This window comes from Lolium perenne, chromosome 1 (genome assembly GCF_019359855.2).
Source record: "Lolium perenne isolate Kyuss_39 chromosome 1, Kyuss_2.0, whole genome shotgun sequence".
In the NCBI taxonomy this organism is placed as follows: domain Eukaryota; kingdom Viridiplantae; phylum Streptophyta; class Magnoliopsida; order Poales; family Poaceae; genus Lolium; species Lolium perenne.
In genome coordinates this window covers 255,925,359-255,938,160 of record NC_067244.2, presented here as the reverse complement: position 1 = coordinate 255,938,160, position 12,802 = coordinate 255,925,359, and the positions used below count along the sequence as shown (strand labels likewise).

Sequence of the window (12,802 nt, the reverse complement as noted above, 5' to 3'; positions counted from 1 at the left end):
CAATCACCACCGCAATGCCCCGGGGCGGCGGCCAAGGAAGACCAAGAACTCACATCTTTCCATAACCACCAATTGCTGATAGCCACGGAGACCGACAACCTCCTATCCAAAGAGAAGACAACCAACCAGTAGCGATGGAGGACCTCCAAGCATCGACCCGGCAACACCGAGGAGAGGGTAGAGTTGATCAAGAAATTTTTATTTTTAAGGGGCGCACACATCCCTAATTTTTATTTTTCATTGCTCAATATGATCAAAATTTGCCCAATAGACTAAATATGAAACATTTTCAAAAAAATCAGGGTCGGCAGACTCGAGAGGAGAGGGAAGAGGTTTTTTTTAGAGTGATTAATCATGACGGTCATGGATCCACGGGTGTAAACATCCTCAGAAATTGACCAAGTGGCATCACATTAACACTCCCGTGCATCTAATCACTCAGCTGGTTAGCAGTCTGTATGGACGGCCTCGAGTTCATACGTATAGCAGACGGACTAGAGGGCAGTACAAGTGTAAAAAACACGCGTTGGCGGTGCTGGCTTATATAAAGCCACCTGACTATCAACGGATTCTCAGACGCTAATCTCACACTCTTACCCGAGCTGAGGATGCGCTTCCCGCCTCGCCCGTGAAAAATCTTCTCGCGATTAGCAGACAACACTCCGGCTCCGGCAGCACAATGGACGGCAGCCTCCGCACTCTGTCTCCGGCGAGCTTCACCGGCGAGGTACGCTCCGCCATGTCGTCGCTCCTCCTCTCCCCGGGCGGCGCCAGCGCGCTCGACACCGTCTACTCCCACCTCCCGCCCCCGGTCACCATCCCGCCGCTCGGCTCCAGCGTCTACTACCGCCAGTGCGAGCTCCTCCGCTCCTTCGCCGCCACGCAGCCGCACCACCACCACTCGAGCGCCGTCGCCAGCTCTTCGTCGAGTCTTCCCTTTCTCGGCGCGGGGCACGACGGCGAGGCGCTGCGGACGACCAAGACGTACCGCGGCGTGCGGCAGCGGCAGTGGGGCAAGTGGGTGGCGGAGATCCGGCTGCCGCAGAACCGGGTGCGCGTCTGGCTCGGCACCTACGACTCGCCCGAGACCGCCGCGCACGCCTACGACCGCGCCGCTTACAAGCTCCGCGGCGAGTACGCGCGCCTCAACTTCCCCGGCGTCATGGACTCCCCCGGCGACGACGCCTGCCCCACCGGCCTGCGGCAGCTCCGCGACGCCGTCGACGCAAAGATACAGGCCATCCGCGTCAAAATGGCCCGCAAGCGCGCGCGAGCCAGGCGCTTGCGGGAGGACAGCAAGCAGAGCGGCCAGCGTGCAGACACCGAGTCTGCCCAGCGGACGCCGACGCCAGCGCGCCCTGTCCTCTCGGTGAGTGCCGCCGACGACTCCGCCCAGCTGCCTCCGACGGCCGCCCGCCTTGTCCTCTCGGAGAGCGCCGCGACATCCGAGACGACGACGACCACAACGACGTCGTCGTACGGGTCGCCGGAGGGGATGTTCTCCGTGGCCGACGTCGACTGCTCGCTGGAGAAGATGCCATCTTTCGACCCGGAGCTGATCTGGGAGATGCTCAACTTCTAGCTTGGAAATTAGGACTAGACTCGAGGCCAACCATGTCTGGGTGTCCGAGCTCGTAGGATTTGCAGGTAGCAGGTGCTGAATTTTTCGTCGGTGAGGATACAGTTAACATATTACTACAAGGATATATGAGCAATAAAAATGCCCAGAAAAATTGGGCGCCCTAGCGACTGATAATTAGTAACCGCATCTGTCATGGGTTGCATCGACAAGATGTGAAAACTGTTCCCTGAATTATTTAGCTCATCTTCTTATGTGTTAATTGCACTGTTCTTCAGATAGCACCACCTGTTCTGCTCTCCTCTGTTCCTTGCTCAGTTTCCTAATTAACTTCCAGCCTTACGATACAGTAAGAGATGAGATATTTGTGCAGCAATTTTAGACAAGAAAACCTGCACTGGGTAGTGACAATTTTATCCATGTTTAACAGAAGCATGATTGCATGAGTGCAAATGGCCGGGTTCCAGCATTCCCATGTAGCCACTTCACAAATCTTTTAGGTCTCGTGGTTCATTTGATTTCTGAAAGGAACATTGCAGCTGTGGTCCATTGAGAATTCGAGAGATTGAATTGGAGCATGTGCATCATTTTTCGCTGCAAGCATGTGGCACAAACAGTTGTTGGTTGAGCTGGGCTCCACAGCAGGGAGATCGATCTCCCAGTTCTGAACCAATCCCCAAACTCTGGCCAGGGTATCTATGATTGGAAGGTTTGGAGGGTAGCGGCAGCAGTCCAAAATCCTAATTTAAAAAGCTCCGTTTACTCCCTCGAGATTTTTCAACGCTCGCAAGTACAGTGAAAGTATTTAGTCTGACAGGCACATCCATGGAAAAACTGATCAAATGTATCGGGTCAATGTCCTATCCAACAATTCTGGAGGACGTGCAGTCAATTTGGATTTTGGGGAGCTGTGTACCTGCAGTACGGTTGTCGTTATAGTCGTCTCGTATCAGTTGAGTCAGATTGCGTTGAAGAAGATGCTCCCGAGTCCTCACAACAGACAAGCATCCGGGAAGATAAAAAAAATCTCGATCGATAAATTATCTCCGCGCAAGAAATCAAACAGAAGAAGAAATCAAGAAATATGCAGCGTAAACTGGCAATTCATGTCCAAATCGAAGATCACATATCGTTTACTAGCTCGATCATCACACTGGATCAACGATTTCTAAGAAACCAAAAGCTCGAATTAATATGGGAGTTTGTGCTTTAATTTGAGCAATATGGAGTTATCGAAGTGATGTTGTTTTTAAGAGAATACAAAAAAAACCTTATTTCTTGCAGGTTATTCGGATGGCGGCTATTTCAATCCACATGCGATCTTACCTCCTTCATATGGAGGAGCAGTAACTTATAATAGATATTTGGTGCAATCGACTCATGACGGTTATATGGGCTATCTTCGGTTTGGTTGGCTAACAACATTCTACAAGTATGCAAGATGCCTAGAGGCTACTTGTGTTCTTATTTTGGATGGCTTATTTTAGATGGCTGATATTTGCTGAAACTTTGAGTGACCATTGAATTGCAGAACTCAGACTATGATTCTTGCAATAAAATAAACGTTGTGCACATCGTTTCGATGTAGAGGCCGAGGCAATGCTCCCATTTCGAAAATAGTAGCATGCATGCACATTGCACGATTCATCGAAAAAATTCCCCTCTTACACCCTTCCAAATTCTTGTTTCATCAAGAAGCATACAAATGTTTCTACGAAGCCATGTTAATATGAAAACCATGTTTCCATAAAACCTTTCATGAAACATTTTTTCAACCTTAATTAAACCTTCCATAGAACTTCACAGAAACCTTTGTTCCTACCATCTGTTTCGGAATGTGTGTGAAACCTTTGTGAATGATTTGTGAAATTTTCTTCAAGTGAGTGCGGGTTGTTTTCATAAAAAACGTTTATTGGATAATCAATAGATAAGGGCTGGACTACTGTGTGTGGATTTCCTTAAAATAGAAAGACCATATGCAAAATATGTTAGCAATCAATTGACTCAAGGTGGATTGAAGGCGAATTTCTGTAAAAAATGAGGGTAACTTGGTGAATGATTTGTGAAATCTTATTAAGGTGATTACGGGTTGATTTTTATTCTCCTTTTGACCTTTCGATAATGTGCCACGAACTCCACATACATGTGGAATTTTTGCATGTATGATTAGAATGTATTGAGGGTACCACCAAAGTAATCACAATTTTGAAGGCTTCATTTACCCCTGATACGTCTCAAACGTATCTATAATTTCTTATGTTCCATGCTAGTTTTTATGACAATACTCACATGTTTTATATACACTTTATATCATTTTTATGCATTTTCCGGCACTAACCTATTAACAAGATGTTGAAGCGTCAGTTCCTGTTTTCTGCTATTTTTGGATTCAGAAATCCTACACAGGAAATATTCTCGGAATTGGACAAAACAAAAGCCCAAAGCCTTATTTTCCACGGAGTGTTCCAGAACCCCGAAGGAGAGCCGGAGTGGGGCCACGTGGTGGCCACCCCACCTGGCGGCGCGACCAAGAGGGGGGGCGCGCCGCCCTATGGGGTGGGCCCCTCGTGCCTCCCCCGACTCTGCCCCTTCGCCTATTTATTCTCTCCGTCGCGAAAACCCTAGTACCGAGAGCCACGATACGAGAAAAGTTACTAGGACACCGTCGCCGCCAATCCCATCTCGGGGGATTCTGGAGATCGCCTCCGGCACCCTGCCGGAGAGGGGAATCATCACCGGAGGGCTCTACACCACCATGCCCGCCTCCGGACTGATGCGTGAGTAGTTCATCCTTCGACTATGGGTCCATAGCAGTAGCTAGATGGTTGTCTTCTCCTATTGTGCTATCATGTTTAGATCTTGTGAGCTTCCTATCATGATCAAGATCATCTTATTGTAATGCTACATGTTGTGTTTGTTGGGATCCGATGAATATGGAATACTATGTCAAGTTGATTATCGAACTATCATATATGTGTTGTTTATGATCTTGCATGCTCTCCGTTGCTAGTAGAGGCTCTGGCCAAGTTGATACTTGTAACTCCAAGAGGGGGTATTTATGCTCGATAGTGGGTTCATGCCTTCATTGAATCTGGGACAGTGACAGAAAGTTCTAAGGTAATGGATGTGCTGTTGCCACTAGGGATAAAACATCAATGCTTTGTCTAAGGATATTTGTATTGTTTACATTACGCACAGTACTTAATGCAATTGTCTGTTGTTTGCAACTTAATACTGAAAGGGGTGCGGATGCTAACCCGAAGGTGGACTTTTTAGGCATAGATGCATGCTGGATAGCGGTCTATGTTCTTTGTCGTAATGCCCTAAGTAAATCTCATAGTAGTCATCATGATATGTATGTGCATTGTTATGCCCTCTCTATTTGTCAATTGCCCAACTGTAATTTTTTCACCCAACATGCTATTTATCTTATTGGAGAGACACCACTAGTGAACTGTGGACCCCGGTCTATTCTTTTACATCTGAAATACAACCTACTGCAATCATTGTTCTCTGCAAACAAACATCATTCTCCACACCATACGTTTAATCCTTTGTTTACAGCAAGCCGATGAGATTGACAACCTCACTGTTAAGTTGGGGCAAAGTATTTTGATTGTGTTGTGCAGATTCCACGTTGGCGCCGGAATCTCTGGTGTTGCGCCGCACTACACTCCTTCACCAACAACCTTCACGTGGCCTTCATCTCCTACTGGTTCGATAAACCTTGGTTTCTTACTGAGGGAAACTTGCTGATGTACGCATCACACCTTCCTCTTGGGGTTCCCAACGGACGTGTGCTTCACGCGTCATCAAGCTAATTTCTGGCGCCGTTGCCGGGGAGATCAAGACACGCTGCAAGGGGAGTCTCTCACATCCATTCTCTTTACTTTATTTATTGTCTTGCTTTAGTTTATTTTTCTGTTTTGTTTGCTTTCTTTGTATCAAAAACACACAAAAAATCAGTTACTTGTTTTACTTTACTTAATTTAGTTTGCTTTACTTATTTTTATTGCTGTTAAAATGAATACTCCTGAGAACACCAAGTTGTGTGATTTCACTAGCATAAATAATAATGATTTTATATGCACTCCTATTGCTCCACCTGCTACTACAGCAGAATTTTATAAAATTAAACCTGCTTTACTAAATCTTGTTATGAGAGAGCAATTTTCTCGTGTTAGTACTGATGATGCTGCTGCCCATTGATGCGTGTGGTTGGCACGTCCGTTGGGAACCCCAAGAGGAAGGTGTGATGCGCACAGCGGCAAGTTTCCCTCAGTAAGAAACCAAGGTTTAATCGGACCAGTAGGAGTCAAGAAGCACGTTGAAGGTTGATGGCGGCGGGATGTAGTGCGGCGCAACACCAGTGATTCCGGCGCCAACGTGGAACCTGCACAACACAACCAAAGTACTTTGCCCCAACGAAACAGTGAGGTTGTCAATCTCACCGGCTTGCTGTAACAAAGAGTTAACCGTATTGTGTGGAAGATGATTGTTTGCAGAAAACAGTAGAACAAGTATTGCAGTAGATTGTATTTCAGTAAAGAGAATTGGACCGGGGTCCACAGTTCACTAGAGGTGTCTCTCCCATAAGACGAACAGCATGTTGGGTGAACAAATTACAGTTGGGCAATTGACAAATAAAGAGAGCATGACCATGCACATACATATCATGATGAGTATAGTGAGATTTAATTGGGCATTACGACAAAGTACATAGACCGTCATCCAACTGCATCTATGCCTAAAAAGTCCACCTTCAGGTTATCATCCGAACCCCCTCCAGTATTAAGTTGCTAACAACAGACAATTGCATTAAGTATGGTGCGTAATGTAACTAGTGACTACATCCTTGAACATAGCACTAATGTTTTATCCCTAGTGGCAACAGCACAACACAACCTTAGAACTTTCTGTCACTGTCCCAGGTGTCAATGGAGGCATGAACCCACTATCGAGCATAAGTACTCCCTCTTGGAGTTAATAGCAAAAACTTGGCCAGAGTATCTACTAGTAACGGAGAGCATGCAAGATCATAAACAACACATAGATATAACTTTGATAATCAACATAACAAGTATTCTCTATTCATCGGATCCCAACAAACGTAACATATAGAATTACAGATAGATGATCTTGATCATGTTAGGCAGCTCACAAGATCCGACAATGATAGCACAATGGGGAGAAGACAACCATCTAGCTACTGCTATGGACCCATAGTCCAGGGGTAGACTACTCACACATCACACCGGAGGCGACCATGGCGGCGTAGAGTCCTCCGGAGATGATTCCCCTCTCCGGCAGGTGCCGGAGGCGATCTCTGGATCCCCCGAGATGGGATCGGCGTTGGCGGCGTCTCTCGGAAGGTTTTCCGTATCGTGACTCTCGGTGCGGGGGTTTCGTCACGGAGACTTTTTATAGGCGGAAGGGCAGGTCAAGAGGCGGCACGGGGGCCCCACACCACAGGCCGCGCGGCCAAGGGGGCGCGCCGCCCTAGGGTGTGGCCCCTCCGTGGCCCCTCTTCGTCTCTCCTTCGGACTTCTGGAAGCTTCGTGAGAAAATAGGCCCCTGGGCTTTGATTTCGTCCAATTCCGAGAATATTTCCTTACTAGGATTTCTGAAACCAAAATACGCAGAAAATAGCAACTGGCACTTCGGCATCTTGTTAATAGGTTAGTTCCAGAAAATGCACGAATATGACATAAAGTGTGCATAAAACATGTAGATAACATCAATAATGTGGCATGGAACATAAGAAATTATCGATACGTCGGAGACGTATCAGCGTCCCCAAGCTTAGTTCTGCTCGTCCCGAGCAGGTAAAACGATAACACAGATAATTTCTGGAGTGACATGCCATCATAATCTTGATCATACTATTTGTAAAGCATATGTAGTGAATGCAGCGATCGAAACAATGTATATGACATGAGTAAACAAGTGAATCATATAGCAAAGACTTTTCATGAATAGCACTTCAAGACAAGCATCAATAAGTCTTGCATAAGAGTTAACTCATAAAGCAATAATTCAAAGTAGAGATATTGAAGCAACACAAAAGAAGATTAAGTTTCAGCGGTTGCTTTCAACTTGTAACATGTATATCTCATGGATATTGTCAACATAGAGTAATATAATAGATGCAATAAGCAAGTATGTAGGAATCAATGCACAGTTCACACAAGTGTTTGCTTCTTGAGGTGGAGAGAGATAGGTGAACTGACTCAACATTGAAAGTAAAAGAATAGTCCTCCATAGAGGAAAAGCATCGATTGCTATATTTGTGCTAGAGCTTTGATTTTGAAAACATGAAACAATTTTGTCAACGGTAGTAATAAAGCATATGCATCATGTAAATTATATCTTATAAGTTGCAAGCCTCATGCATAGTGTACTAATAGTGCCCGCACCTTGTCCTAATTAGCTTGGACTACCGGATCATCACAATGCATTGTTTTTACCAAGTGTCACAAAGGGGTACCTCTATGCCGCTTTGTACAAAGGTCTAAGGAGAAAGCTCGCATTGGATTTCTCGCTATTGATTATTCTTCAACTTAGACATCCATACCGGGACAACATAGACAACAGATAATGGACTCCTCTTTTATGCATAAGCATATACCAACAATTAATAATTTTCTCATTTGAGATTTGAGGATTGTTGTCCAAAACTGAAACTTCCACCATGGAGCATGGCTTTAGTTAGCGGCCCGATGTTCTTCTCTAACATATGCATGCTTAACCATATGGTGGTAGATCTCTCTTACTTCAGACAAGACGGACATGCATAGCAACTCACATAAAATTCAACAATGAAAAGTTGATGGCGTCCCCAGTGAACATGGTTATCGCACAACAAGCAACTTAATAAGAGATAAAGTGCATAATTACATATTCAATACCACAATAGTTTTTAAGCTATTTGTCCCATGAGCTATATATTGCAAAGGTGAATGATGGAATTTTAAAGGTAGCACTCAAGCAATTTACTTTGGAATGGCGGAAAATACCATGTAGTAGGTAGGTATGGTGGACACAAACGGCATAGTGGTTGGCTCAAGTATTTGGATGCATGAGAAGTATTCCCTCTCGATACAAGGTTAAGGCTAGCAAGGCTTATTTGAAACAAACACAAGGATGAACCGGTGCAGCAAAACTCACATAAAAGACATATTGAAAACATTATAAGACTCTACACCGTCTTCCTTGTTGTTCAAACTCAATACTAGAAATTATCTAGACCTTAGAGAAACCAAATATGCAAACCAAATTTTAGCATGCTCTATGTATTTCTTCATTAATGGGTGCAAAGCATATGATGCAAGAGCTTAATCATGAGCACAACAATTGCCAAGTATCACATTACCCAAGACATTTATAGCAATTACTACATGTATCATTTTCCAATTCCAACCATATAACAATTTAACGAAGGAGAAACTTCGCCATGAATACTATGAGTAGAAACCAAGGACATACTTGTCCATATGCTACAGCGGAGCGTGTCTCTCTCCCATAAAGTGAATGCTAGGATCCATTTTATTCAAACAAAACAAAAAACAAAAACAAACCGACGCTCCAAGAAAAAGCACATAAGATGTGATGGAATAAAAATATAGTTTCAGGGGAGGAACCTGATAATGTTGTCGATGAAGAAGGGGATGCCTTGGGCATCCCCAAGCTTAGACGCTTGAGTCTTCTTAGAATATGCAGGGGTGAACCACCGGGTGCATCCCCAAGCTTAGAGCTTTCACTCTCCTTGATCATGTTGCATCATACTCCTCTCTTGATCCTTGAAAACTTCCTCCACACCAAACTCGAAACAACTCATTAGAGGGTTAGTGCACAATATAAATTGACATATTCAGAGGTGACACAATCATTCTTAACACTTCTGGACATTGCATAATGCTACTGGACATTAATGGATCAAAGAAATTCATCCAACATAGCGAAAGAGGCAATGCGAAATAAAAGGCAGAATCTGTCAAAACAGAACAGTTCGTATTGACGAATTTTAAAATGGCACCAGACTTGCTCAAATGAAAATGCTCAAATTGAATGAAAGTTGCGTACATATCTGAGGATCATGCACGTAAATTGGCTTAATTTTCTGAGCTACCTACAGGGAGGTGGACTCAGATTCGTGACAGCAAAGAAATCTGGAACTGTGCAGTAATCCAAATCTAGTACTTACTTTTCTATCAACGGCTTAACTTGGCACAACAAAACACAAAACTAAGATAAGGAGAGGTTGCTACAGTAGTAAACAACTTCCAAGACACAAAATAAAAACAAAGTACTGTAGGTAAAAACATGGGTTGTCTCCCATAAGCGCTTTTCTTTAACGCCTTTCAGCTAGGCGCAGAAAGTGTGCATCAAGTATTATCAAGAGACGAAATGTCAACATTACCTTGGGCTTTACCCTTACCTTTCTTATTGTTTTTCTTTCCCTTTGGTTTAGGAAATATATGAGTTTCCCCCGGTATAGAGGTGAATTTCAGAGTGCCTTCTCCAACATCAATGACTGCTCCCAATAGTTTCAGCAGGGATCTTCCGAGTGTGAGTTTTCCTGTTTCAACAACAAGATAATCAATGGATATTGTTCTTCCAAGAATGGTTGTATGCACACCTGCGGCTATTCCTTTAGGAATTATAGTAGAGTTATCAATGAGAGTTATTTCTTCTCCTCCTTCCTCGACTCCCCAAAGTTTCAAATATTTATAAATACTTTCAGGCATAAGGCAAAATTCATACATAATATCACAGTAGGCGTGGAGAGTTCGATCACCGATGACAATTTTAACAGCAGGATCCCACATTGAGAGTTTAGAGTTCACTAAGACTTGTTCAAGACGATTACGAACGTGGCAATAATTATCATTCAAGCGAGATGTACTTATCTCGAGATTATTTAATCTACTATAAATGCTAGTGAGGACTGAATCAAAGTTATTAGCTGAATCATGTGACGCAACCAACTTCTTTATGGCATTAAAAGCTTGATCCCCATTGCAATGAAGGAAATCTCCTCCCACTAAAGTATCCAAAGCATATCTATAGCGAACCATAAGACCAAAATAAAAATTACTGAGGAGCAAACTTAGAGTCATTTGAGGTTCAGTTTTACGATAAGAAGTAAAAATTCTAGACCAAGCATCCTTAAAACTCTCCTCATCCCCTTGTTTAAAAGTGAAGACTAATTCTTCAGGCGAAGAAGTAACAGGTTCAGAGCTAGACATGGTAACAAAAGTAACTAATTTTTTTTGTATTTTAATATAGAGTGCAAGACAATAAAGCAAACTAGATAAAGTAAATGCAAGTAAACTAATTTTTTTTGTGTTTTAGATATAGCAAACAAGATAGCAAATAAAGTAAAACTAGCAACTAATTTTTTTGTATTTTGATTTAGTGCAGCAAACAAAGTAGTAAATAAAACTAAGCAAGACAAAAACAAAGTAAAGAGATTGAGAAGTGGAGACTCCCCTTGCAGCGTGTCTTGATCTCCCCGGCAACGGCGCCAGAAATTTGCTTGATGCGTGTGGTTGGCACGTCCGTTGGGAATCCCAAGAGGAAGGTGTGATGCGCACAACGGCAAGTTTCCCTCAGTAAGAAACCAAGGTTTAATCGGACCAGTAGGAGTCAAGAAGCACGTTGAAGGTTGATGGCGGCGGGATGTAGTGCGGCGCAACACCAGTGATTCCGGCGCCAACGTGGAACCTGCACAACACAACCAAAGTACTTTGCCCCAACGAAACAGTGAGGTTGTCAATCTCACCGGCTTGCTGTAACAAAGAGTTAACCGTATTGTGTGGAAGATGATTGTTTGCAGAAAACAGTAGAACAAGTATTGCAGTAGATTGTATTTCAGTAAAGAGAATTGGACCGGGGTCCACAGTTCACTAGAGGTGTCTCTCCCATAAGACGAACAGCATGTTGGGTGAACAAATTACAGTTGGGCAATTGACAAATAAAGAGAGCATGACCATGCACATACATATCATGATGAGTATAGTGAGATTTAATTGGGCATTACGACAAAGTACATAGACCGTCATCCAACTGCATCTATGCCTAAAAAGTCTACCTTCAGGTTATCATCCGAACCCCCTCCAGTATTAAGTTGCTAACAACAGACAATTGCATTAAGTATGGTGCGTAATGTAACTAGTGACTACATCCTTGAACATAGCACTAATGTTTTATCCCTAGTGGCAACAGCACAATACAACCTTAGAACTTTCTGTCACTGTCCCAGGTGTCAATGCGGGCATGAACCCACTATCGAGCATAAGTACTCCCTCTTGGAGTTAATAGCAAAAACTTGGCCAGAGTATCTACTAGTAACGGAGAGCATGCAAGATCATAAACAACACATAGATATAACTTTGATAATCAACATAACAAGTATTCTCTATTCATCGGATCCCAACAAACGCAACATATAGAATTACAGATAGATGATCTTGATCATGTTAGGCAGCTCACAAGATCCGACAATGATAGCACAATGGGGAGAAGACAACCATCTAGCTACTGCTATGGACCCATAGTCCAGGGGTAGACTACTCACACATCACACCGGAGGCGACCATGGCGGCGTAGAGTCCTCCGGGAGATGATTCCCCTCTCCGGCAGGGTGCCGGAGGCGATCTCCTGGATCCCCCGAGATGGGATCGGCGTTGGCGGCGTCTCTGGAAGGTTTTCCGTATCGTGACTCTCGGTACTGGGGGTTTCGTCACGGAGACTTTTTATAGGCGGAAGGGCAGGTCAAGAGGCGGCACGGGGGCCCCACACCACAGGGCCGCGCGGCCAAGGGGGGGGGGGGGCGCGCCGCCCTAGGGTGTGGCCCCTCCGTGGCCCCTCTTCGTCTCTCCTTCGGACTTCTGGAAGCTTCGTGAGAAAATAGGCCCCTGGGCTTTGATTTCGTCCAATTCCGAGAATATTTCCTTACTAGGATTTCTGAAACCAAAAACAGCGAGAAAACGACAATCGGCACTTCGGCATCTTGTTAATAGGTTAGTTCCAGAAAATGCACGAATATGACATAAAGTGTGCATAAAACATGTAGATAACATCAATAATGTGGCATGGAACATAAGAAATTATCGATACGTCGGAGACGTATCACCCATCTTAATAATTTTCTTGAACTTTGTGAAATGCAAAAGTATAAGGATGTAGATGGGGACATTATAAAACTGAAATTGTTTCCTT

The 12,802-nt window shown here is 44.0% G+C and overlaps 1 protein-coding gene across 1 annotated transcript; it reads left to right on the top strand.

Moving 5' to 3' along the window:
• Positions 1–542: 542 nt before the first annotated feature.
• LOC127327717 (ethylene-responsive transcription factor ERF061-like) lies at positions 543–1,860 on the top strand. The gene has a single exon (XM_051354511.2). The coding sequence runs from the start codon at positions 680–682 to the stop codon at positions 1,580–1,582; it is 903 nt and encodes a 300-aa protein (XP_051210471.1). The 5' UTR covers positions 543–679; the 3' UTR covers positions 1,583–1,860.
• The last annotated feature ends 10,942 nt before the right edge of the window (positions 1,861–12,802 follow it).